The sequence below is a fragment of the Podarcis melisellensis genome, assembly GCF_964234715.1.
Source record: "Podarcis melisellensis genome assembly, chromosome: 2".
Lineage (NCBI taxonomy): Eukaryota > Metazoa > Chordata > Lepidosauria > Squamata > Lacertidae > Podarcis > Podarcis melisellensis.
In genome coordinates, this window is record NC_138529.1 from 114,505,172 (window position 1) to 114,529,233 (window position 24,062).

General features: G+C 44.8%; 2 protein-coding genes and 1 long non-coding RNA gene across 3 annotated transcripts; 1 reads left to right on the forward strand and 2 right to left on the reverse strand.

Moving 5' to 3' along the window:
• Positions 1-1,153: 1,153 nt before the first annotated feature.
• Positions 1,154-9,789, reverse strand: LOC309365372. Its single transcript, XR_014166069.1, has 2 exons — positions 8,993-9,789; positions 1,154-2,343 (listed from the first exon to the last, which is right to left on the reverse strand). It is a non-coding gene; the product is annotated as an uncharacterized lncRNA (long non-coding RNA).
• A 711-nt stretch (positions 9,790-10,500) lies between these two features.
• Positions 10,501-16,271, reverse strand: LOC309364526 (uncharacterized protein). Its single transcript, XM_081902015.1, has 4 exons — positions 16,085-16,271; positions 14,091-15,341; positions 13,532-13,664; positions 10,501-12,425 (listed from the first exon to the last, which is right to left on the reverse strand). Exons 2-4 carry the CDS (start codon positions 14,886-14,888, stop codon positions 11,305-11,307), a joined length of 2,052 nt encoding a protein of 683 aa, XP_081758141.1. The 5' UTR covers positions 14,889-15,341; positions 16,085-16,271; the 3' UTR covers positions 10,501-11,304.
• Positions 16,272-17,098: 827 nt separating this feature from the next.
• Positions 17,099-21,239, forward strand: LOC309364933 (uncharacterized protein). The gene is made up of 2 exons (XM_081902960.1): positions 17,099-18,701; positions 20,099-21,239. Exons 1-2 carry the CDS (start codon positions 18,135-18,137, stop codon positions 20,798-20,800), a joined length of 1,269 nt encoding a protein of 422 aa, XP_081759086.1. The 5' UTR covers positions 17,099-18,134; the 3' UTR covers positions 20,801-21,239.
• The last annotated feature ends 2,823 nt before the right edge of the window (positions 21,240-24,062 follow it).

Below are 24,062 nucleotides of genomic sequence, written 5' to 3' on the forward strand. Positions count from 1 at the left end.
GGCTCCCTGCCTTCTTCCCCAGGGCACACCAGCCACTATTGCAATGGGTACTAGCATCTGCAGAACAGGGTGCTGGACTATGGTGGCCTATGTCCTGCTGATCCAACCAGGATTTTTCTTACGCAGACACCAAATTATTTTTACCCCCCTGATTCCTGTTGAGCGTAGGAAGAACGAGCAGAAAATGTCTTTTTTTAAAATAAAAATTTTATTCAAAAGAAAAATGAATAAGAAAATGTCAAATCTGACAGAGCTTTTCCCTACAGGGGTCTCTTGTATAACTCTTTGCTCCAAATAATATGCCAGAAATAAGAGAAGTTTGGAGGGTAGAATCAACCTTGACAAGTTTGTGTTTTACTTTTTTCTTTCCTCTGCTCATTTCAAACTGTCTGCTCTGTTAGACCTTTATAGAAAAGAGCACCTTAATTCCTAGGTAATTTCCACCTGCTTTTCTACCAACTGCAACTGTGAGTCAGAAATGTTGCTGGAGAACCATAAAAACTGCAGCCCTTTGGGGTTTTCAGTGCATCGGATTTCTCAGGTTTCCAGGCCTTGCTAGGAATCCAAGTGGAATTCTATGGATTTAACCCTTCAACTGCTTTCTGGGTGGAGAGGCTGGGTTGAATGTCTCTTGAATTTTGTTTTTTGGAAGCCTCCCCCATCCCTATCGGTTGTTTCAAAAAGCACATGTTGCCACTGCATCTTAGCTATGTGAACTTGGAACAACTGGTTTGTTTTTTGTTTTTGGATTGCTGCTGTGAATGGCCTAACAACCTGTGCACTTTTCTGTATTTCATTTCCTTTGGATCTCTGCCTACTCACACACAAACTCATGAAACTGTGTGTGTGTGTGTGTGTGTGTGTTTTCTCAGTTGAATATGAATATGTGTGTGTTGATAAGAATTTACCCAGGCAACAGGCACATTTCGCACCTGGCTATTTGCCTGACATCTGCATAATCTAGAGATCATTGGATCTTCACTGTTTTCACACACTAATACCACATCCTGTAGAATTCTATCAGATATATTCTATCTGAACAATAAGAATTATTTTCATTTTTTCTCCCTGTGCAGCCTGCACAGGAGCAGTAAACAATATTATAGTTAATTGTTGTAGCTTGTCTTCATTTACCCCACCCCACTGCCCTGCCCACAGTTGTGAAGAATATTCTCATGTTATGAATGGTCCGTGTCACTGTTAAGAAAAAGAGGTAGGAATAGGCCAATATATATGTGGACTGTCCCTGGATCAAGTGACTTTTCTTCTTTAAATTCTCAATGTTCTTAACCTAGCTCAAGGTTGTCACCTGAACTAGTCAGATGTTTATCTGAGAATCAACCAGTGTCGGTCCATCATTTGAAAAAATGGCAAGCAGACATTCTGTTCTGGCGACTGTAACCTTGGTTTAAGTAGCCTTTTGGCACCTAGCTTATATTTCTGCGTTTATGACAATGGTTGTCATATATATGGCATATATGCTCCCTTTTGCCCCGCTGTGGGAATCGCTTGCAGAAGACTGCAGTGCCTGGAGACAGGCAGTCAAGTTGTGTATCCATAGTAGTGATCAGAGGAGAAATGATCGCTGGGAGGAGTGCAAAGAAACACTATGGGTGCATCTGCAACAGCACAACTGGACGTCTTCATCTTCCCCAGCTGCAACAAAACATGTCTCTCCCATATCATCTCTAGAGCCACAACAGGAGCTGCAACCTTCCAACAGCTTGACCTCACCCTCAAAGGAGCACTCCTTCATCGTCTCCCAAGATGGATGGATACCTCTACTGAGCCTTCAGTGTGGCAGGCCTTGCCCTGTGGAATTCCTTGCTAAGTAGAGGTTCAGCAGGAATCATTTTGTCTTCTTTTAGACATCTCCTAGAAGCAGTGTTATTGAGACAAAGCATTGCAATTTTCACCAACCAGTATTTACTGATGTTTTTATAGCTCTTATTGTAATTTCATATGATTTACAAATAATTTTAGGAATGTGTGGTGTATGAGTGTAAACCCAAAACACTATCCAATGGGCTTTTGATGAAGGGTTTTATAGAAATTTCAAAAATAAACAAACTGACACAGGTTTGCCCCATTAAGAACTAGCCCTGAGGGACAGTTTGTTTGCCTCTGTCAGGTTGTCCTTAAAAATCAGAGGCAACAAGAGCGCTTCAGTCAATTTTCTAGAAAAGAAAATTCAGCTTGAGAATGGGCCATATTTATTTTGTAAAGTTTTAAACACAAGGAAATAACACACATCATTTCCATATACAGCATACGGAATGCACCATTGTTGCCAGAAATTCAGGGCTGGGTAAGGGTTGAATGGGTTAAGAACATAAGAAGAGCCTTGGAGACTTCCGGTGAGCCGCGATTCCAGCACAAGCAGGGTTTTACCGTGCGGTAAAAACCCGGGCTATTCTGAAGGATAGGGGCAACTCCAGGGCGCGGAGACCCCCCAAAACTCCTTTGAAGGGTGTTCAAGGAGTCAAGTACCCGACACGACCAAGAACAGGACAAACCGGCTGCCAGGTAACCTCGTAAGAGGCGAAGAGCGTAGCGGGGAAAGCCCGAGGGTCGAGGGGAACCATTTTCTTACCTTCAGATAGCGAAGCCCTGCGCTTGCAGGAAGAGCGGCCCGCTTTAAAAAAAAAAAGAACTTTGATACTTAGTAGTTTGGTGGCGAAGAGCAGCAACAAGGAAGTCTCAAAGTAACCTAGAGAAGTAAACAGAGTTCAGACTATAGTCGAAGCCAACCTAGACGCGGCGAAAATCCAGTACTAAAGAAAGTGAGCGATTTGCCCGGGCGGTAACGCGGTCCTCTTTCAAGTGCACCCCCCCAGGAAGGGAAAACAGCAGCTTGGGGGGGAGGTGGAGGCGGAGAGACTTGTAAAGAGCCCAAGGAAAAGTGAGAACAACATTCCTGGCGCATAAAAGACTACAAAGGGGAGGGGGAGATATTTCCCTCCCTCCTCGGCTTTTCTTCGCATCACACACGAAAGTGAGAGACCCGGAAGAGAAGGGAAACCCTCGCCGCCATTTGGTGTAGAAGCGCGGAGTCTGAAGAAGTGAAGAGGGGAGAGGACGACATATTCTGACAGCGTAACAACAGGGTTTTGCCGGCACTTCTCTACTTGGCAAAGGGGATTCGAAAACGAGAAACGCGAAGCCCCCCTAGAGCTCCAAGGACAGGGTAAAGACAGGTTAAAGACAGCGTAAAGACCCAGCGGGAACGCGAGCGGTCCCGGCGACTTTCTGAAACAAGATGGAGTAGGTGTGAGTCGACTACCCCCTCCCTTGCTCCCCCCTCCTCCCCTCCTCCCCCCCTTCCCCCACTTGTATTTGTATCTGTATCTGTTTCTATACCCCACTGTTTAACATCCCTCCTCCCTTACCGAATACCCAACTCTGCCCAACTACAGGATCACAGGACTAAAAACAACTGGACTATAGGATCAATAATAACTGGACCTACAGATGGGGGGAAGGGAAGTAATATTCGTTTATGGGAAGTAACGTGTGGATAAAGCGAAATTGGGGTTACGACGCAGATGGACACAAGTACATTACAAACCAATAACACTGCCCGTGGACTATTGGATATGGGCATTTGGACTCAGGAATCATTGATAACTAGGGATTATTGGCCATAAGGGATATTGACTAAAAGAGACCCTGACTATTATAAAGACTTTTGGTTATTGTTCCTGAGAAGTAACCAGGGACAACAAAGGTAAATGCTAATGTGAATGCAAATGTAAATGTAATGTAAATGTAATGTGAATTTTGGAAAGGAGGACGGGATTGCAAAGAAACAGAGGAAGGTACCAGCATTAGAAGGTACTAGAAAAACTAATTTGGGGATAGAAAGGAATAGTAAAAAGGAAGACTGATACAAGGGTACATGATGTCACTCACGGGGAAGAAAGGAACGAACGGGGGAACTCCAGGAGAGAGGAGAGGCTCCAAACAGGAGGGAGACTTTAAGTCAGAGATTCTGAAGATGCTTGCGGAAATAAAACAAAGCCAAGCTAATGTAGAGCATAAATTAGAACAAGTGGATAACAGAATTGGGAAATTGGATAAAAAAATGGAGGAAACAGTGAACGAATTAAAGGGCCAAATAAAAGAAATATCTAGGAGGACGCAGCTCGCAGAGGAAGGACTAAAAAAGACTAAAGTAGAGTTGAGAGACATAAAGAGAGATAAGGAAAAAATTAAACTAGAAGTGATGGAGCTAAGTAAGACACAGGAAGAGATGAAGGATACCATAGCGATGAACGAATTAAGGCAGAGGGAGGTGAATTTGAGGCTGAGGGCCATTCCGGAGACACAGAATGAAAATGTAAAAGAAAGATTGACGAAGGGGTTAGCGGATTGGATGGGTATACCTATAGAGGAAATGGCCAACAGCATACTAAATGCATTTAGAATGCGTGTCAATGCAACTAGAGCAAAGAAGCTCACAGGTGATTGTTTGATTACGTTCAAAAACAAAGAAATGAGAGATTTGATCCTCCAGAGGAACAGAGAAAAGAGACTAAACATAGATGGGAATTATATAATTATCTTTAAAGATGTCCCAATTAGACTACTTAAACGGAGAGACTCTTATAAACCCTTGGCGCAAACATTGAAGAAGAACAAGATTGAGTTTAGGTGGGAATTCCCGGAAGGGATATCATTTATATATAGAGGGAAAAGACATAAGTTGGTAAATCAAGAAGAGACCGGGAAATTCCTCAGGAAATATAAGGAACTTAAAGTAGACACAAATGAAACAGGAAGAGCAGAGAGGGCCCAATCGGGAGAATCAAGAACGACAGGGGATCAGGAGGAGGAGGGGAGTGGATCAGGGGAGGAGGTAGAAGAAGAAGAGGGAGACTTAGGGAATACACAAGAAACAGGAGGATTATAAAGACTAAAAAAGAAGAAATTAAGCACTATGGGATTAAAAATTTGGAATTGGAACATCAATGGGATGAATGACAAAAAAAAGAGAAATAAAATTGAGCAATGTTTGAAAAAGAAAAATCTAGATATTATTTGTCTCCAGGAGACACACGTGGCCAGAAAGCATAGAAAGGTTCTGATTAATAAACGGCTAGGGAACGAATTTGAAACACTGGATAAGGTAAAGAAAAGAGGGGTGGTATTGTATATCAATAGCAAAATAGAAGCCAAAACAATGTTTAAAGACGAGGAGGGGAGGATGATAGGGGTTAACATCAATTGGCAAGGAGAAAGGATGATGGTAGTCGGGATCTACGCCCCGAATGGTAGCAAAACGGAATTTTTCGAAAGATTAGAAGAAAAACTAATGGAGTATGCAGATCAAAAAATAATCATAATGGGGGATATGAATGCGGTTATTTCATTGGAGATGGATAGACGCAGAGATGGAGGAAGTAAAGAAGGGAAACTACCAAAATCCTTCTTCTCTATGGTGGAGAATTACAATTTAGTGGATATATGGCGTCTTAGACACCCTCTTGAGAAACAATATACTTTTTATTCGGAACCTAACCACTCACTCTCACGACTGGATCAGATCTGGATCTCAAAGGAATTATGTCCAAGAGTTAAATCTATAGAGATAAGACCGAAAGTAATATCAGACCATAATCCAGTAGAGATGGAACTAGAAAGCTTAGAGAAAAGAACATTTAGATGGAGACTAAAAGATTACTTGTTAGATGATCAGAAGGTGGTGGAAAAGGCAAAAAAAGAATTGTCAGAGTACTTTAAGGAGAATTGTGATAAAGGGACAAAAGACAATATAGTATGGGATGCTAGTAAAGCGGTAATAAGAGGGTACTTCATTCAACAAAACGCAATCAAAAACAGGAACAGAGAGAAAAATAAAGAGGAAATTCTAAGACAGATAATGACAAACGAATCAGAGCTAGCCCAAAACCCCAATTGTCTGAAAACAAAAGAAAAAATAAAAATCCTACAAACCCAGTTTGCTACAATGATAAACAAGGAAGTAGAGTGGAATATTAAAAGACTTAGGCAAAGAAACTTTGAATTTGCGAACAAGCCAGGCAAATGGCTTGCCTGGCAAACGAAAAAAAGGAAAGAACAGGGGACGATTAATAAAATAATAATAGAGGGGGAGGAGAGAACTGACCCCAAAGGAATTAGAAGGGAGTTTCTTAATTATTATAGAAACCTGTATAAGGACCAGGAAAAGGTAGGTTTAAGGAAAATAGAAAGATACATGAAAGATAAAGGGGGACAAAAAATCCCGGAGGAAGGGAGACAAAGATTAAACATAGCAATTGAAAACGAGGAAATCGAGGAGGTAATTAGAGATCTCAAGAGGGGCAAAGCACCAGGCCCCGATGGATTTACTGCCAGCTATTATAAAGAACTGAAACCTATTCTAGTAAGACCCTTGAAAAACACTATGAACAACATCTTAAAGAAAGGAGAAATTCCAGAAACTTGGAAGGAGGCATACATCACGTTTATCCCCAAACAGGACGCAGACCTGACCCAAGTCAAAAATTATAGACCAATCTCGCTGCTGAATGTAGACTATAAGATATTTGCAGGAATTCTGGCAAGAAGGTTAAAGAATGTATTAGCAGATATCATACACACAGATCAGGCAGGCTTCTTACCTGGCCGGCAGATGAGAGACAACACAAGAAATATCATTGATATGTTAGAATTCCTGTCTGTAAGGATTGATAAACAAGTTATAATGATGTTCATTGACGCCGAAAAGGCATTTGATAATGTGCTATGGAATTTTATGTTGAGAAACCTGGAACACATGAATGTAGGCAAAGACTTCCTTAATGGGGTAAGGGCAATATACACAGAACAGAGGGCCAAACTGATCGTAAATAATATGGTAACGGAGGAAATAAAGATAAGGAAGGGAACAAGACAAGGATGCCCGCTCTCCCCGTTACTATTTATAACAGTGTTAGAAGTCCTTTTAAACGCCATAAGACAAAATGAGAATATTAGAGGAGTAAAGCTAGGACGGAATGTGTATAAGACCAAGGCCTTCGCCGACGATTTGGTAGTAATGACAGAAGACCCAGAAACCTCTGTGGGAGAGATATTGAAGGAAGCAGAATTATTTGGAGAAGTGGCCGGGTTTAAACTAAATAAGACAAAAACAAAAATGATATGTAAAAATATAGATCCGAAGACAATAGAAACAATCCAACAGCAATCACAGATAGAGATGGTCAAAAAAGTTAAATACCTCGGCATCTGGCTAACACCTAGAAATATAGATCTCTTTAAAAACAACTATGAGCCGATGTGGAGGGGAATAAAGAAGGATTTGGAAAAATGGGGACGACTAAAACTGTCAATGTGGGGAAGGATCAACATAATCAAGATGAATGTGCTAGCAAGATTAATGTTTTTGTTTCAGACTATTCCTATAATAAAAGGGAATAGGATTTTTAAGGAATGGCAGAGGGTAATTTCGAGGTTTATATGGCAGGGCAGAAGACCCAGAATACAATTTAAACTCTTAACAGATGTAAAGGAAAGGGGGGGCTTCGCCCTGCCAGATCTAAAACTATATTATGAGGCTGTATGCCTAAGCTGGTTAAAGGACTGGGTCAAGCTAGAAAATACGGAGCTACTAGATCTGGAGGGCTTCGACAACTGCTTTGGCTGGCATGCCTACTTATGGAAGAACAAAACGAAGGCACATAAGGGGTTTGGTAACCATATCTTTAGAGGGCCGATAATCGAGGCATGGGAAAGGTATAAGAACTTGCTAGAGCCGAAGACACCACACTGGCTGTCACCTCTTGAAATTATAAGTATAAAAACTACTAACATGAGAAAGAACTGGGCATCATATAATCAGTTAGTAACTAAAGTGGAAGGGAAATGGAGAACTAAACCCTATGAGCAGATAAAAGAACATGTTTACGATTGGCTTCACCACCAACAAGTGAATCAGATGTTCAGCAAGGACTTCAAAGAAAGAGGTTATGCAGACAAAGACTCTAAATACCAGACGGAGATAATTAACAACAAAGAGAAAAATATATCTAAGTTATATAGAATGCTGCTTGATTGGAACTTGGCTGACGAAGAAGTTAAATCTGTAATGATTCGCTGGGCTAAAGATATAGGTCACAGTATTCAATTTGAGGATTGGGAAAAATTATGGAAAGATGGGATAAACTTTACGGCGTGTACTGTGATAAGAGAAAATGTTATGAAGATGTTTTACAGGTGGCATTTGACACCTATGAAACTTGCCAAAATGTACAAGGTGGACAATAAGTGTTGGAGGTGTAAAAAGGTAGAGGGCTCCTTCTACCACATGTGGTGGGAGTGCGGAAGGGTAAAACAGTTTTGGGAGAAGGTTTACATCGAATTAAAAAAGATATTAAAATACACGTTCATAAAGAAACCCGAGATTTTCCTATTAGGGATATTAAGACAAGATATAAAAAAGGAAGATCGTAGACTGGTATATTATGCGGTTACGGCAGCAAGGGTTGTAATAGCGCAAAGGTGGAAACAACAAGAAATCCCGACGGTGGAGGAGTGGAGAGGTAAATTATCGGAATATGCTGAGCTTGATAAGTTAACGGGGAGAATTAGATATTTAAAGGACCAGATATTTACCAGCGACTGGGGGAAATATGTAGACTACTTGGAATACGTTTGTGATGGAAAAATAACGCTCAAGGGATTTAAAGACGTACTGTAACAGACTAGAGGTTATTGTGCAAAGAAAATAGAGAGTAAGAGTAGACATAACGACAATATAAACGAAGAAACGCGGACATTAATTTTGGCTACGAATGACTTGCGATTTAGCTGAAGGAAGTCTTGAAAGAAACAACTATGTGAAAGAAGTGATGTAAAAATATCTATTTGATGTATTGTTATTCGTGTATATTTTTCTGTTCTCTTTTTCTGTTTTTTCTTTTTCTTTCTCTATTTTGAAACGCTTAATAAAAATTTACGTCAAAAAAAAAAAAAAGAACATAAGAAGAGCCTTTGCTAGCTCAATATAGCCCAACATTCTATTTCCCACAGTGACCAATCAGGCGCCTCTCACTCTTGTTCCCTCGGCAACAGGTACAGTATTCACTGACATACTGCCTCAGATTCTAGAGGTACCAAAAAGCCATCATGACTGGTTAAGCCACTGACAGGTTTATCCTCCATGAATTCAACCCACCTTTTAAAGCAGACAAGTTGGTGAAGAACTTAACCCTTTTGCCACTCCTGAATCTTCCAATATTCAGCTTCTTTGGATGACTATGAGTTCTCATATTATGAGAGAGGGAGATAACTTCTCTCTATCCACAATATGCATAATTTTATATACCTCTGTTGCACTCCACCCAGGGCCTTTTTTTCTAAACGAAAAAGACCCAAACATCATAACCTATCCTCCACGCCCTTGATCACTTTGGTTTCGCTTTTCTGAACCTTTTCCATCATAGATTTGTATAACAACATTGGCAGTTTTATTTTCAATTCCTTTCCTAATTATTCCTAGCATAGAATTTGCCTTTGGCATTTTCGTTGCACTTTCCACCACGACCTCAAGATCCCATTCCTTGCCAGTCATAGACAGCTCAGATCCCATCAGTGTAAATTGATCCCAGTTTGGATCAATAATTTTCAAGCTCTTCACAGTCCCTTTCTGTTTTTAATCACCCCTAAACAATTTGGTGTCATCAGCAAAATTTGCCACTTCAGTGCTCACCATAGCTGTCAACTGTTCCCTTTTTTTAAGGGAAATTCCCTTATTTAGAATAGGATTCTTCGCAAGAAAAGGGAAAAGTTGACAGCTATGGTAAAGGTAACGGTAAAGGGACCCCTGACCTTTAGATCCAGTCGTGGCTGACTCTGGGGTTGCGGCGCTCATCTCGCTTTACTGGCCGAGGGAGCTGGCGTACAGCTTCTGGGTCATGACTAAGCCACTTCTGGTGAACCAGAGCAGTGCACGGAAACGCCGTTTACCTTCCCACTGGGGCAGTACCTATTTATCTACTTGCACTTTGACGTGCTTTCGAACTGCTAGGTGCTCACCCCTAAATCCTAATAGGTTATGAAAAAAAGTTTATAAATACTGGTTGGTAGTGGCTGGCATTCATTGGGACTGGTGGGGCAGGAAGCAGGGAGCCCAACACTAGGTGGCACCAGAGACAATGCCTGGCCCAGCCAATTAATTCTAGCTTTGCTTTGTCCTCCTCCTTGCTGAGTTCTATATTCACAACACTGAAACTGAGGAGGAGGGAGCTGACAGCCAGGGCTATCCACTGGTCTGGCTGTGATAAGGAAGGTGGGTTGGTGATGGCTGGTTGAGGGCAAACTGAGGCTAGTGGGCCCCATTTGCCTTAACTGGGCAGCCTCCATGGGCACCGTTCCCAATTCAGGTCCAGTCTGTGGCTGGGTGGATGTAAGTGCTCTCCGGCTTCTACCACCTGCACGGGCTCCTGGTGGAAGGGATCCTTTCCCGCCCCCTCTCAAACCAAGAGAGGCAGAAAGAAGTTCATTGCACACAATTCCCTATTGAGACAATAATACATGAATTGGAAACTTGAAAATGTTACTTGCAGTCAACACTTCTTCCCAGTCCTATCAAAATTACATTGTCCTATCACTAGCATGCAAGCCTCTCACTGAACTTTAGTCACTTTCTTTAATATCAAAGTTCCTCTCTTGTGTAAACATTCAGCAAATTCTGTAGTGTGACCAAAGCAGACCCACTCTGTGTGGGTTTAAGGGCTCCAAATCTTTGGGGATTCACTGTGAATTTTATGAAGATCAGATACTCATCTTCAGGCTTCCTCATCATCAGTTGTCCATTGGGAGCTTCTTCCAAAGTCAGAGCACTGATGCAACTTATCTCATAGCCAAGCTCCAAATACTTGTGGCAGGAAGGCTCTCCAGGCCACCTCTGACTATTGGCTGGGGCAGAGGGAAGTCTGTAGTCTAGCACCATCTAAATGGCCAAGGGTTCCCAACCCTGCCTTACTGGCCAGGCCTCCACAGCCTGGTGCCCTCTATAAGTTCTTGGATCGCAACTCCCACCACAACATCCCCAACTCTTGCCAATGGTTGCAGGGGCTGAATGGAGTTTAATCTGCAGGGTGCTGGGTTGGGAAGGCTGACCTAACCCTTTAACAAAGCCTTAACATAGTAGTGAGGAACCTGTGGTCCTTTGGATGTTGCAGGACTCCAACTCCTACCACACCCAGTTGGCATGGATGATGGGATTTGTAGTTCAGCAGTATCTGCAGGGCCACAGGTTCCCCAACCCTGTCTCGACACAAATGGCTTCCCTGCGTTGTTTCAGAAGGATGATGCTCCATCCGAACTCTTTTCCAATAGCCCATACGGCTGTTCTCTGATGTTTGGCTCTTCTCTTCTCACATGCCCTATGTCACTGAAGCCCTCCCCACAATCAGCACTCATGTGCAATTTGTCTCCGGGATTCGTTTCCTGACACGAACTTCCACTTGCGCCACCGGCCAAACCCTTCCGACAAGCCGGGCGCTTGTAAGGGAGGACCCCGGTGTGAACTCGTTCGTGTGTCATAAGGCCTGACTTCTGACAGAAGCTCTTCCCACAGCGCCCACACCGATATGGTTTCACTCCCGTGTGGATTCGCTCGTGGGTAATGAGGTTTGAGCCGTCGGTGAAACTTTTTTGGCACACGGCACACTGATATGGTTTCACTCCAGTGTGGATCCTTTCATGGACCCTCAGGTCTGCAGAGGTCCGGAAGTTCTTCCCGCATTCGGAGCACTTATACGGCTTCTGTCCCAGGTGGATCTTTTCGTGTGTCGTCAACGTGCCCTTCTGACGGAAACTCTTCCCGCAGATCGAGCATTTGAAAGGTTTCTCTCCAATGTGGATTTTCTCGTGTGTCGTGAGGGTGCCTTTCTGGCGGAAACTTTTCCCGCAGTGCGTACACCTGTACGGTTTCTCTCCAGTGTGAATCCTCTCGTGGGCAACGAGGTTTGAGCCACTTGTAAAACTCTTCTGGCACATGGAACACCGGAAGGGCACCTCCCCAGTGTGGATTCCCTCGTGGGCCTTGAGCTGTGCAGATTTACGGAAACTCATCCCGCATTCGGCACATTTATATGGCTTCTCTCCAGTGTGGATTCTCTCGTGGACCCTGAAATTCGAGCTCCAACGGAAACTTTTCCCACAGTGACAGCGGTGGATTTTGGGGTGGGCTCTGGTTTCCTCCTGATCTAAATTACCTTCATGGACAGGAACGGCTTCATCTGAGCACTTCTCAGGTTTGGTTCTCCACTTGCTCTCCAGTCCCTCCTGACTCCCAAGGCTTCTTCCCTCTTTGCAATAACAGAAGTTGTCGTCTCCTTGCAGTGATGCATCTGCTGGTTCCTCAGAATCACCCTGCTGAAGATTATCAAGTTGGTTCTCATGTACTTGCGCATCACCTGCAAGAATAAACAGAGTCACATGTCTTGTATAATTAATTGTTTATTGCATTTTAATAATGACTCCATGACTGTGGAATGCTCCCTCCAGAGAGGCTCACCTGGCAACATCATTATTTGTCTTTAGGCACCAGGAAAAATCATTCATCTTTACCCAGGCATCTGGGTAATCTGTGGCCTGTTAAACCAGGGAGAGGGGGGCCTGCTATTATGTTTATTTTAGTATTATGCTGTCTGTTGTTATGCTTTTTATTGAGATTTAATAATGCTTTTATTATTGATGTTCTGTAAAATGTGTTCTTAATGTTATACACAGCCCTAGGATCTTTTGATAATGGGGAGTATATAAATCGAAGTAATAATCACAACAACAGGTTACAGGGGAATAAATGGAATAAAAATTGATTTAAAAATTGTAAGTTGTCACAATTGCCAGTAAAGAAGTGTGTGATTTACTGAATCAATAACAAAACATACTAAGAAGGGAAGGATGTATGGACTATTATTACAAAGGGTTCTACAGTGGACGCTCGGGTTGCAAATGTAATCCATGTGGGAGACACGTTCGCAACCCGCAGCGTTCGCAACCCACAGCACCGCGTCTGCACAGGCGCAGGTAGCGATTCAATGCTTCTGCGCATGCGCAAAGAGCAATTTAGCACTTCTGCACATGTGTGAGTGCCAAAACCCAGAAGTAACCCATTCCGGTACTTCCGGGTTCGGCGCGGTGTGCAACCTGAAAACTCGCAACCTGAAGTGTCTGTAACCCAAGGTATGACTGTATAGTCTAAACTGAAGCAATTTTTATTTCAGAAGAGAAGACCTTAATTTAAACAAAATCCAAACACTTGCATAGCTAGCTTGTGGTACGTAGCGATGCTGGGAACTGAACCTGAGAACTTCTGATGTGAAGCAGAAATTCTGCCACTGAGTCATGGCCCAGATTAACAAAGCCATCAAATTCTGGTCACTCGTTAAAAAGCTCCCCTTTATGCTCATCAGGTAGCTCTAGAATGCTGGAGACAGGGACTCTGCTACAGAAATAGGAATGAGTCTTCACCCCCAGCGTGTTAACATTCAGCAATTAGATTACAATGAATCCTTACCAAACAAGCTTGCCTCTTCATCTTGATCCTGCTTGAGTTCCTTGAAAGGCTGCCTTTCCCAGGCCTCTGGTGGTGGAACCAAGCCTGCCTTGGAGTGATTCACAGCCAGTCCCACACCCAAGGGCCACAGCCCCTGAAACAGCAATGAGAAAAACCATTCAGGACATGAGAAGATGCTCCCAGACATGCTAGTACTTCCCATCTTCTCCTCAGCTCTAGATTTCTGGACCCCAGGCAGGAGACATGGAGACACCTGCAGGGGCACAGCCAGGTGGGCTGGCCTGGGATGCATTCCTCTCCTAGGTGGGACACTGTGGCACAAAGCAGAAGAAGATAGTGCTGCTCTTATCTCTTGTCACAATAATCTCTCTCCTGCCCTCTCTTGCTAAGCCATTAAAATCAGAGAGGATGGGTGTCTTTTCTGGGACAGTGACACACTTCAGACAACAGGGAACCACAGAATTGTTGACTGTCAAAAAATACAAATGTTAAAGCATCAGCTCTCTCCTGAATCCACATTCCAGGAACAGCAGTATGACCCTCATCAAACTCCCCTCACCTCTCCTTCCTGTTTCACCGTGTTCTGCTGTAGCAGGAAATTCTCTGCCAGAACCACCGCCTGGGCACAGGTCTCTGGGCCCTTTTCCCTCACCCAGCTCTGCATTTCCTGGGGCAGGATGGTCAGGAACTGCTCCAGGATCAGCAGCTCCAATATCTCCTCCTTGGTGTGTCTCTCCGCTCTCAGCCACTGGCGGCAAAGTTCCCTCAGCCGGCCGTAAACGCCTCTGGGCCCCTCCACTTCCTGGTAGCAGAACTGCCTGAAGTGCTGGCGCTGCTTCTCCCTCAAGGTGGACTCCCCTTGCAAGATGGCCGCCTTCACCTTCATGTAGTCTCCCCTGTCCTGGGCACTGAGGCTGTTGAAGGCCTGCTGGGCCTCTCCGCTGAGGGCTGGCAGGAGGAGGGTCACCCACTTGTCCCGAGGCCACCGGCAGGCTGAGGCTACTTGCTCAAAGGAGGCCAGGAAGGCCTTAGCATCCTCCCATGGGGAGGGCCCCTCTGATACCTGATGATTCCCCCATCCTGAGTGAGGGGCCTGCAATGTCTTGAGGAACTCCTGCCACTGGGCCTCCCAGCGTTCCTGAAGCTCCTCTTCTGGTTCACGTTTCACCTGCCGTGGATAGACCATAGCTTGTGATTCTCCAATCCCCTCGATGCATACAAGCTGTGGGGCTTTTGTTCCCCCCAAATCTGTCCACAATTTGATGGTAGGAGTGTTTTGCTCTCCCTTCTGCAATCCTGGGGCCTTTGCTGCCCCTTCATCCACAGACATGTTCACCTGCACTCTCAAGGTCTCCATTGAACTGCTCAAATGTCACGAAGATCATCCAGCCTCTGAAGAGCTTTCTTCATCTAAAGTCACTCCTCAAGGTCCATGAATCTCTCTTTAAATGAGTCCTCCAAGAAAGCATAGAAGACTGATGGTGTTGCAGACTGGTATTTCTGCTAAAAGGAATTTTGAGGGAGGTGGGTGGAAGAGAGAAATAGATGCACAAGAGAATATCCTTTTTGCAAGTTGCCTTGCACTCACCCTTCTGAGAACAGCAACTAATTGTTAGTTATAATAATGTTCAGAAATGAGCTTTCCACCTCACTCAGAACAATCAATTTTAATGCAGCCGCAGTCCAGACATTCCTGGTCTCTAGAATTGCAAATTCCAGGGAATTGCCGGCAGCGAGTCTTTTCGTGTGGTGATGGATAGGCTCAGAATTCTTTTTCACACTTGGCTCCAGTGAGTGGGTCTTGGGGAATCTAGTGGGGGGAAACAAAGTAGGTCACATAAGCCTCAAGCTAATCCACCTCTGCTCTATAGCAACCTCCCAAAGTATATAACTGTGTCACCTCTCAACTTTTCCGCAATCACTCCTTTGGGTATGTTTGCTTTATTATTTGTTTTAAGATTTGGAAGAGAGGATAAACTGGGAAGTGCAGTGCAGTGCAGCTCAGTGGTATATGCAGAAGGTCCCAGGTTCCGTCCCCAGGTACTGCTGGGAGAGGTCTCTTGTCTGAAACCCTGGAGAGCTGCTGCCAGTCAGTGTGGCCAATATTGAGATAGAAGGGGTAATTTTCTGACTCTATAAAAGGCAGAGCCCTGTGTTCTTCAGCTCGGTGGTGTGGGGCTCAGCTTACATGCATAAGGTCCCAAGTACAACCTCTGACATCCCCAGATAGCGCTGCCTGAGGGCCTGGAGAGCTGCTGCCAGTCAGTGTGGACAATACAAAGGTAGATGGACCAACGTTTCTAAGAAGCAGGCTGTAGCTCAACGGTAGAGCATCTGCTTTTCATGCAATCCCAGGTTCAATCCCGGGAGTCTCCAGACAGGGCAGGGAAAGCTGCTGTCTGAACCTCTGGAGACCCGCTGGAGAGTAGACAATACTGGGTTTCCTCAGCCCTGCTTCGGTCCACCCGGCCCCTCCTGCAGTTTTATCCCCTCCCTGATCTTGCTGCCACTACCTCGCTCCTTCTTAACCACAATTTCCCCCTTTAAATTCACCTTTCCCTGCAGACTTGACAGCTGCACTTCTCCTCCTGGCTGAAGAAATCTGCTCTTTGCAGCTCCCTGTGTCTTCCTCCAAGCTTTAAAAAGAGAAGTAATTTAAAAGGCAGTTTGCCACCAGAGGTGAAGGGGGGGGTGTCAAGTGGGGGTGAGTGATGTGGGTGTTTGGACAGGAAGTGAATTCTCAGATACTGTACTCTATTCACTGCAAAAAAATGCACTGGGGAAAACCCAAGAGTTCCACCCAACCTTCATTTCAGGTTTCCAAGCAGAGCCCTCAATTTGAAGGTGGCTAAAAAGGGTTGAATTTCTGCCTGTCATTCGCCGTCGGGTCAACGCGTTATCCCCACACATCCCAGTATGTTTTGCACTCAATTTCCTTATTGTAAAAATATCTGCCGGGGGGTGAGTAGGATTGTTGCTGAACAGCGCCAAATCCAAATTTAATTGTGCACCCTGAATTTGCAGGTGTGTAATTGAATTTCCCCCTCCACACACTGCAAAATATTCGCAGTCTGGAAACAGCTTCGGGTGAAGAAGCAGTGAGTGCTCAAGGGGCATCTGCAGGGATTTTGGAGGGTGGAGGCAGTACTGAAAAGGGGAAGCCGGCCAATTTCTCATCCCACAAAATGAGAACAGTGACCGTACATTTTGCCTCGTATCTCAGGTTCCACAATTGCTAGAAACTTGATTTTATTTTGCGTGTGTTTAGGGAGCGAGATGATTTCAAAGCCAAAGCGCCACAGAGACACGCTCTTCGCACGGGTTCCTATGCAATCGGAATTGCCATTTGAACAACATGAAAACTGTAGCCCTTGGTGTTTTAAACTACATTCCCGCGACTCTGTATCGTGGTCTCTCCGGGAATCGGAAAGGAACTCGGTGGTTTTAACCTTTACGTACGCGTGTCTGTGTTTGTGTATCCCTAAAATGGAAGGGTGGTGGGATCTAAACTCAATAAAATAAGCCAATACTTTGAGGTGGGGGCTCTTCCACCATCTTCAATCCCTCCTGGGGTTGATGTGATTCCTCTCCCACTTTCTGGGATATCCGCCTTCACAGCCCATAGGGACTCTTTGCAGAAGGCGCCCCCCCTAGTGGAGCCTACGCGAATGACAGCCCAATACACACGCGCACGCGCACAGGCACCTGCCGTGAAGACGCGCTTTCCCGTTGAATCGTAGGCACCGTCTAGTCAGAGGGGAGAGCTCTGTCGCTTTAACCCTTCAGGCTCTCGATAGCCTTTAGCTAGACATTGGCAATCGGGGGAGAAGAAGGGGAAGGACGCCCAGAGAGAGAAGCGGGAGGGAGGCTCCCGGGAAGGGCGGGAGCGAAGAGGACGTGCTTCGCTGCAGCCTCGCGATCTTCTGATTTTAAAGAAATGCTTGGATTGCACCCCGCTTTATTTTTATTCTTTTTTTCCCTTGAAGGAAAATCAGTTTCCAACGTTGGTTTCCACGATCTACTGCGAGGGCTGACGTCGCGCTGCAGCCGAAACCTCCGGCCTTTCCATTGCTGCGTTTCCGCCTTGGAAGTTTGACTTTGCGAATTGCAAAATGCCAAAAATTCCAGAATTCGGCATGGATTGACTTCGCCGCGGCATTTTACGACCCTCTTCTTCTTCTTCCGAGTTCTCTCTCTCTTTTTTTAGTCCTGTTTTTAAATCTACTCGTAGGCCGCTTTCAGCCATTCCGGCAGGGTGCAAAACAACCCGCTTCTTCTTCTTATATCAACATTTCTGCAGGCTTTTCTGCCCGCGATGCTTGCTTTGAAGCGCTTTGGGCCATTTTGAGCCGTTCTGGAGAAGCTTGTGCAAGTCGTCGCAAAAAACTGGAAGGGGAATCATTGAATTGCAATTTTGAAAGGGACCCCCTAGGGTCATCCAGTCCAACCCCTGAAAATGCAGGCATCTTTTGCCCACTGTGGGACTTGAACCCGCAACCCTGAGATCAAGCGCTTCCTGCTCTGCTGACCGAGCTACCCAGCGCAGCTGCCCTCGATTCTGTCCTCACCATCCAAATAAACGATTGCGCGAATTCTCGTGCGAATGGAGAACCTGGAGGCCATCGTGCTGGTGATCCTGGCCACGCACAACCTGGTGCGCCTGCACCTGCAGCGGGGCGGCGTGGCTGCCCGCGCCCGGCGGACGATGCGCCGCGTGATGGCCAACCACGTCTCGCTGCTGCACCAGCTGCTGCCCGACGCGTGTCCGGACAGCGAGGCGCGCCTGGTGGCCGAGGAGCTCCACGCCGGGCCGCACCGCTTCTGGTCGCGCCAGGTCAGCCAGGACTGGTGGGAGCGCGTGGTGCTGGAGACGTGGCAGCCCAGCCAGTGGCTGCAGGGCTTCCGCATGACCAAGGACACCTTCCTGGCGCTGTGCGAGGAGCTGCGGCCGGAGCTGCAGCGCCAGACCACCACCATGCGGGCGCCGCTGAGCGTGGAGAAGCGCGTGGGCATCGCCCTCTGGAAGCTGGCCACCACCGAGTGCTACCGCTCCGTGGCCGCGCACTTCGGGGTGGGGCGCTCCACCGTCGGGGAGGTCTTCATCGAGGTGTGCCTGGCCATCGAGAAGCTGCTCTTCAGGAAGGTGGTGGCCCTCGAGGACCCCAAAGAGGTGATGGTATTTTTATTTTTATTTTTATTTACGCACTTGCATTCCCCCCTTGTTACTACTGCTACTACTACTACTACTTTTGTTTGTTTATTGTGTGTGTGTGAATTTTTAATGAAATTTTCTGTTTTACAATTTAGAATACTCATGTTACACCCTTAAGATATTCAATGACTTCCTTTCTTCTCTTTCCATGGTTCACTTTAGATATCATAAACCCCTGCATGTTTTACAAAAACTATACTATTCAGTATTCCATTATTGCACCTATCAAAACTTATTTACTGTTGAATATATCTTAATGCTGCCAGCCTTTTTAGCTGCACACAATTATTTCCCATCTATTCAATAAACGCTTTCCAGTCTTCTTTAAACATAGGTTCTTCTTGTTCTATTTGTTTATTTATTGTTGTGTTGACATTTCTTTCTCTCTCTCTCTCTCTCTCTCTCTCTCTCCTATTCCTTTTCTTTTCTGTTTTATAAAGATTTTTATTAGTTTTACATGAAGTTATACACAACAACGATAACCATTCCAAAACAAAAAAATAAAAAAGGTTCTTTCGAATCTTCAGACCTCCTTCCCTCCCTCCCTCCATGGGTTCCATTCTAAAGATTTTTTTCTTTTTCCTTTTTCCTGCATCTTTTACCATTATCCATCTATTATATAATCACAGTAACCAAAGTTCATTTCACTTCACAAGTGTCATTGTATTCCTGCCAATGATTTCAACTGTCTACAGTTGTCTTTCAAGTATATTAAAAAGTTATTCCAATCTTTTAAGAATACTTGGTCTTCCTGGTTTCTGATCTTTCCCACCAGTCTTGCCATTTCTGCATATTCCATCGGCTTGGTCCGCACTCTTCTCTGGTCTGTACTTCTTTCTTTCCATCTCTGGGCTAGAAGCATTCTTGCTGCCGTCGTTGCATACATAAATAGTCTTTTATTTTATTTTGGTAGTTCCTCACCTATCATACATAAGAGAAAAGCCTCTGTTTTTTTAACAAAACTTTTGTTAAACATTTTCTTTAACTCATTATATATCATTTCCTAGAAAGCTTTTACCACCCCACAGGACCACCACTAAGCTGTATAGAACCAGCACAAATCTGTGCTGAAAATGTAAAAGGAAAGAGGGTACCTTTTATCTACTACGTATTCCTTTTCTGGGACTGATTGATTGATTATATTTCTATGCCAGTTTTCATTCAGATGACTCCCAAAGCAACATGATGCCCACTAGATGTTTAAGACTCCAAGTCCCATCATTCCAAGTTCTTACCGGGGCTGATGGGAGCTGTAGTACAAAACACCTGGCTAGCACCTGTTTAAGGAAGCCTGGCCTGGCTGATGATGATATGTCGATCTGCTTTCTAATTCTTCCATCTTTTTGTTTTGAAAGGTCATGGCAGGATTTGAGGAAATGGGGTTTCCCAGCTGTGTGGGGGTCATGGACAGGACCCACATCCCCATCATCTGCACTGTCCGAAAGGGGACCAACATCAGCCAAAAGGGGTTCTTCCCTATGTCAATGCAAGGCACGGTGGACCACAAGGGCCGTTTCATTGACATCGAACTCAGCTGGTGTGGTAAAGATAAGGACGCCTCCTTTTTCCGAAACCTAGCCCTGTGTGAGGCGATGGACCAAGGGTCGTTTGTACCTGGGACTCATTCAATGACCATTGGCAACGTGGAGATCCCCCCGCTCATCTTGGGCGACGCATCCTATCCCTTGAAGAAGTGGCTCATGAAGCCCTTCACTGGTAACCTCAGCCCCCGCCAAGAACATTTCAACTCCCGCCTAAGTGACTGCAAGAAGGTGGCCGAAGAGGCCTTCGGGCGGCTGAAGGGACGCTGGAGGTGCCTGGCCACCCGCTTGGAGGTGGCCGAAGAGAACATTATCCCCGTGGTGGTGGGGTCCGTTGTGCTCCACAATATTTGCGAGAATCGTGGACATGCTTTGGTGGACGGGCCTTGGGCCCAAGATGGCGTGTGGGACCAGGCCCCTGAGGGACACTTGAGGCTCCCAACGTCCCCAGAGGATGCACGGGATGGGAGCCTGGTGAGGGAAGCTCTGGCAAACTACTTCATGAGCAATTCCTAACTCCTCATGGAGCCCTTGGATGAAAGAAAAACACAAAAGTTTTGAAATGCACACTTCAGTTCAATTCAAAGCAATCTTTGCTCCGAGAAGCTGGGGATCTACCACAGAAAGCTCCAGTAAACTGTCTTCCGAAGCCTTGTTGTGAGGTGACTTTTGCCCCTACACCGTGTGATGTTTCTGATCAGGTCCTGAGGTAAAATTACCTCATAAAACAGCCCATATATATGGTGAAGTGGCACTCCATGTCTGTGGTCACCACAACACTTTTGCAAATCCACTTTTTGTGTCTCAGTTGGCAAAGCTATGAATTTGATGCAAGCCACTACTCTTGCCCTGTTTTTGTTTTTATTGCTGTCATTTTTATGGTCGTTCCCTGCTGTGAAACTTTGGGGAATGGCAGTTTATAAGTATTTTTAAAAATAAACAGTAAGAACATTTTTTTTAAGGATTCCAAGCTCCATTATTTGCCAATGTGTAATGAACACCCTGGGTGAGGTGGTGTTTGAGCAGGTGTGGGGAACCTTTTGCCCTCCAGGTGTTGCTGAACTACAGTTGCCATTGTCCTTGGCCACTGGCCGCACTTGCCGGGGCTGATGGGAGTTGTAGTTCAACAACATCTGGAAGGCCAAAGGTTCCCCACACCTGATTGGACAGTGTTGTGGAGGGAAAGAGGCAGATGGGGTTGGCAGCCCTGCTTTTGCTGCTGAACATGTAGTTCCTGAATTTGGAGATGGGGCAGAAAGGAGGTTGCTAAATCTGAGAACTGGATTTGCTCAGATGTTCCTCATACCTAGGTTATGTTACCAAGGGAGAACACGCCCTGAAGTAATAGAATGTGTACATACCACTCCCCCACAAAAGGTACATACTTAAAATATACATAGAAGCCTGAAGCAATCTTAACAACATTACAAAATTTCAAATTTTTCTACCATCATAAAACACAAACAAACACAAATATATTGCAACCACATTTATTTATTTTTGTGTTCATATTAACAGCATGATTCTCTGCAGGTTTACTCAGAAGTCCCAGTGTTCCCTACATGGGATTGCAACCTAAGTTTCTCCTAACGATTTTCCCCAGGAGTAAATACAAGATGTGGAGCAGCTCACTGCCATTTCTTGCCCTCCCAGCTGCAGCCAGGGCTCCGATTCCTTGGTCAGCTCCAGAGAAAAGGTGGGGCTCAGCATCCCCAAATATAGAAATTTATTAGCATGCTGTAATGCTAACCACCTTGAATAGATGGTTATCTGAAGGCAAAGCAGGAGAGGAAAGCTGTGCAGAAGGAAAGGAGCTCCACACAACCAAAGCTTTGGGCAAAGAGCTGTGTCAACCAGTCAAAAATCATGCCGTGATGGTGGTGTAGCTCCCCTGTAATAAAACATAAAGAAACACTTTACCCCCCCTCGTTTTCTTGCTATTTCTCCTATAAAGCATGATTTTTTGTGTTTTTTCTTTTATTTACTTCCATATCTCAGGCTATGGACTCATGGAAATAATAGCTAGTTACCTGAAAATGCAAAATAGAAAATACAGAAAAATCTTAAGGTTGCTTCCACACCGTATATTTAAAGCACATTTTACGCACATGGTTCTCCCCCCCCAAAAAACAACAACAACCTAGGAGCTGTAGATTACCAATCACAGAGCTATAATTCCCAGCACCCTTAACAAACTACAGACCCCAGGATTCTTCAGGGCACTGAAACCTCAGGGGCATCTGGTCCTGCCATGTGAGGAACAGAGAAGCTGCTGTGTTGCCTTCTAGCTGTGGTTGGTCTTTATTTCCCATCAGCCTCAGCCAGCCCAATGGACATGGATGTTGGGAGGTGAAGTCCTGCAACCTTGAGGGCACCAGGTCCCCAGCCTTCAAGTCAGGGTGTTTGTGTCTCAGCAAGAGAACAGCTTGCCTGTATTGCATTGCAGTGGATGCAACTTGAACCCAGTGCAGTGTAATAGTTAGAGCCCTAGCATGGAGTCCTCACACACACCTGGTTCCTACCAAAGCCTCCTGCCCTCTGTGCTTTTGTATTTTGCTTTAAAAAATAATCAGTAATACACAGGGTTGGCAGGGGGAGGTTGCTTGGTTTGTGAGGGAGTTGCCTGTTATTTCAGGGGGTGAATAGTGCCTGTTGTTTTTTTCTTCACAAACAATACAACACTGATTAACACCCTGGAAACTTTTGAAAATGTACAAAAATGTGCCAAGTAATTGCTGGAGATACGGAGATAATTCAGGAACTTTCTACCACATGTAGTGGTTATGTAAGAAAATACAGGTATTCGGGGGAAGTATTCACTCAGAACTGCAAAAAATGCTAAAGATCTCTATTAATAAAAAACCAGAGGCCTATCTCCTGGGAGTTACAGATTTGGATATTCCGCAAAAAATGAAGGGTACCTTTTTATACGCCACAGCGGCAGCAAGAGTTCTTATCGCAGCAAAATGGAAGAGTATTGAAATTCCCTCTATACATGAATGGATCCAAAAGCTGACAGAATATGCTGAATTAGACAGTCTTATCAGAAAAAATAAAGAATAAATAAAAACAGGAATTTGTCTCAAAATGGGAGGTTTTCAAAGAATATTTGAAATATAAATATAGTATTTAAACTCTGTTGCAGCATTCGAGGAACTTCAGTAATAGCTGCAAGTTAGACATAAGAGTTAAGCTATATTAAGAAAAAGTTAAATGATGATAAAAGTGTGTATTGGCAATAACTAATATGAAATTGAAATAAGGAATAGACGGGAGGTTGGGCCTGTTGTTTTTTTTAATGTGTTTTATTTGTGTCGAGTTTGCTGGTGTTCTGCCTGTTGTATTATTTGTTTACAGCATTTATTTTGGCAACACAAAGGCTCTTCAAGAGCCGCTTGCAAAAATCAGTACTTGCCATCTGAAAAGGCACGGCACACGAGGAAGAAGAACTGGGAGGGAGAAGGGAGGAAACAAGCTCAAAGTGGGTCTGGCTGTATTGCCTTTGCACCTGCATTGCAGAGGGGAGATCATTGCAAAGAGCAGGGGCCAGTCTCGAAGAAGGCCTGTTTCCACGTTGCCACAAGATGGAATTCTGCGGGTCACAACACATCTATCGGGGACACCTCAAAGAGGTTACTTGACTAATGAGTTCTGTGTGGGGCTGCCTCTTAGTCTTCTTCGAAAGTGGCAGTTAGGTGGTAAAGGGGGATGTTCTGGCAGGCACATACAATGCCTAATCTGAAATAACTGTACAGGCTACCAGCTTGTGACTGAGCCA

What these genes read in the sequence shown, in the direction of transcription:
- LOC309364526 (XM_081902015.1), bottom strand. Translation starts at nt 14,888, where the DNA reads ATGGAGACCTTGAGAGTGCAGGTGAACATGTCTGTGGATGAAGGGGCA. An exon ending in CGGTGAAACAGGAAGGAGAG is followed by an intron (nt 13,665 to 14,090) that starts GTGAGGGGAGTT and finishes TTGCTGTTTCAG; the next exon opens with GGGCTGTGGCCCTTGGGTGT. An exon ending in TGAAGAGGCAAGCTTGTTTG is followed by an intron (nt 12,426 to 13,531) that starts GTAAGGATTCAT and finishes TTATTCTTGCAG; the next exon opens with GTGATGCGCAAGTACATGAG.
- LOC309364933 (XM_081902960.1), top strand. Translation starts at nt 18,135, where the DNA reads ATGGAGAACCTGGAGGCCATCGTGCTGGTGATCCTGGCCACGCACAAC. An exon ending in CCCTCGAGGACCCCAAAGAG is followed by an intron (nt 18,702 to 20,098) that starts GTGATGGTATTT and finishes TTGTTTTGAAAG; the next exon opens with GTCATGGCAGGATTTGAGGA.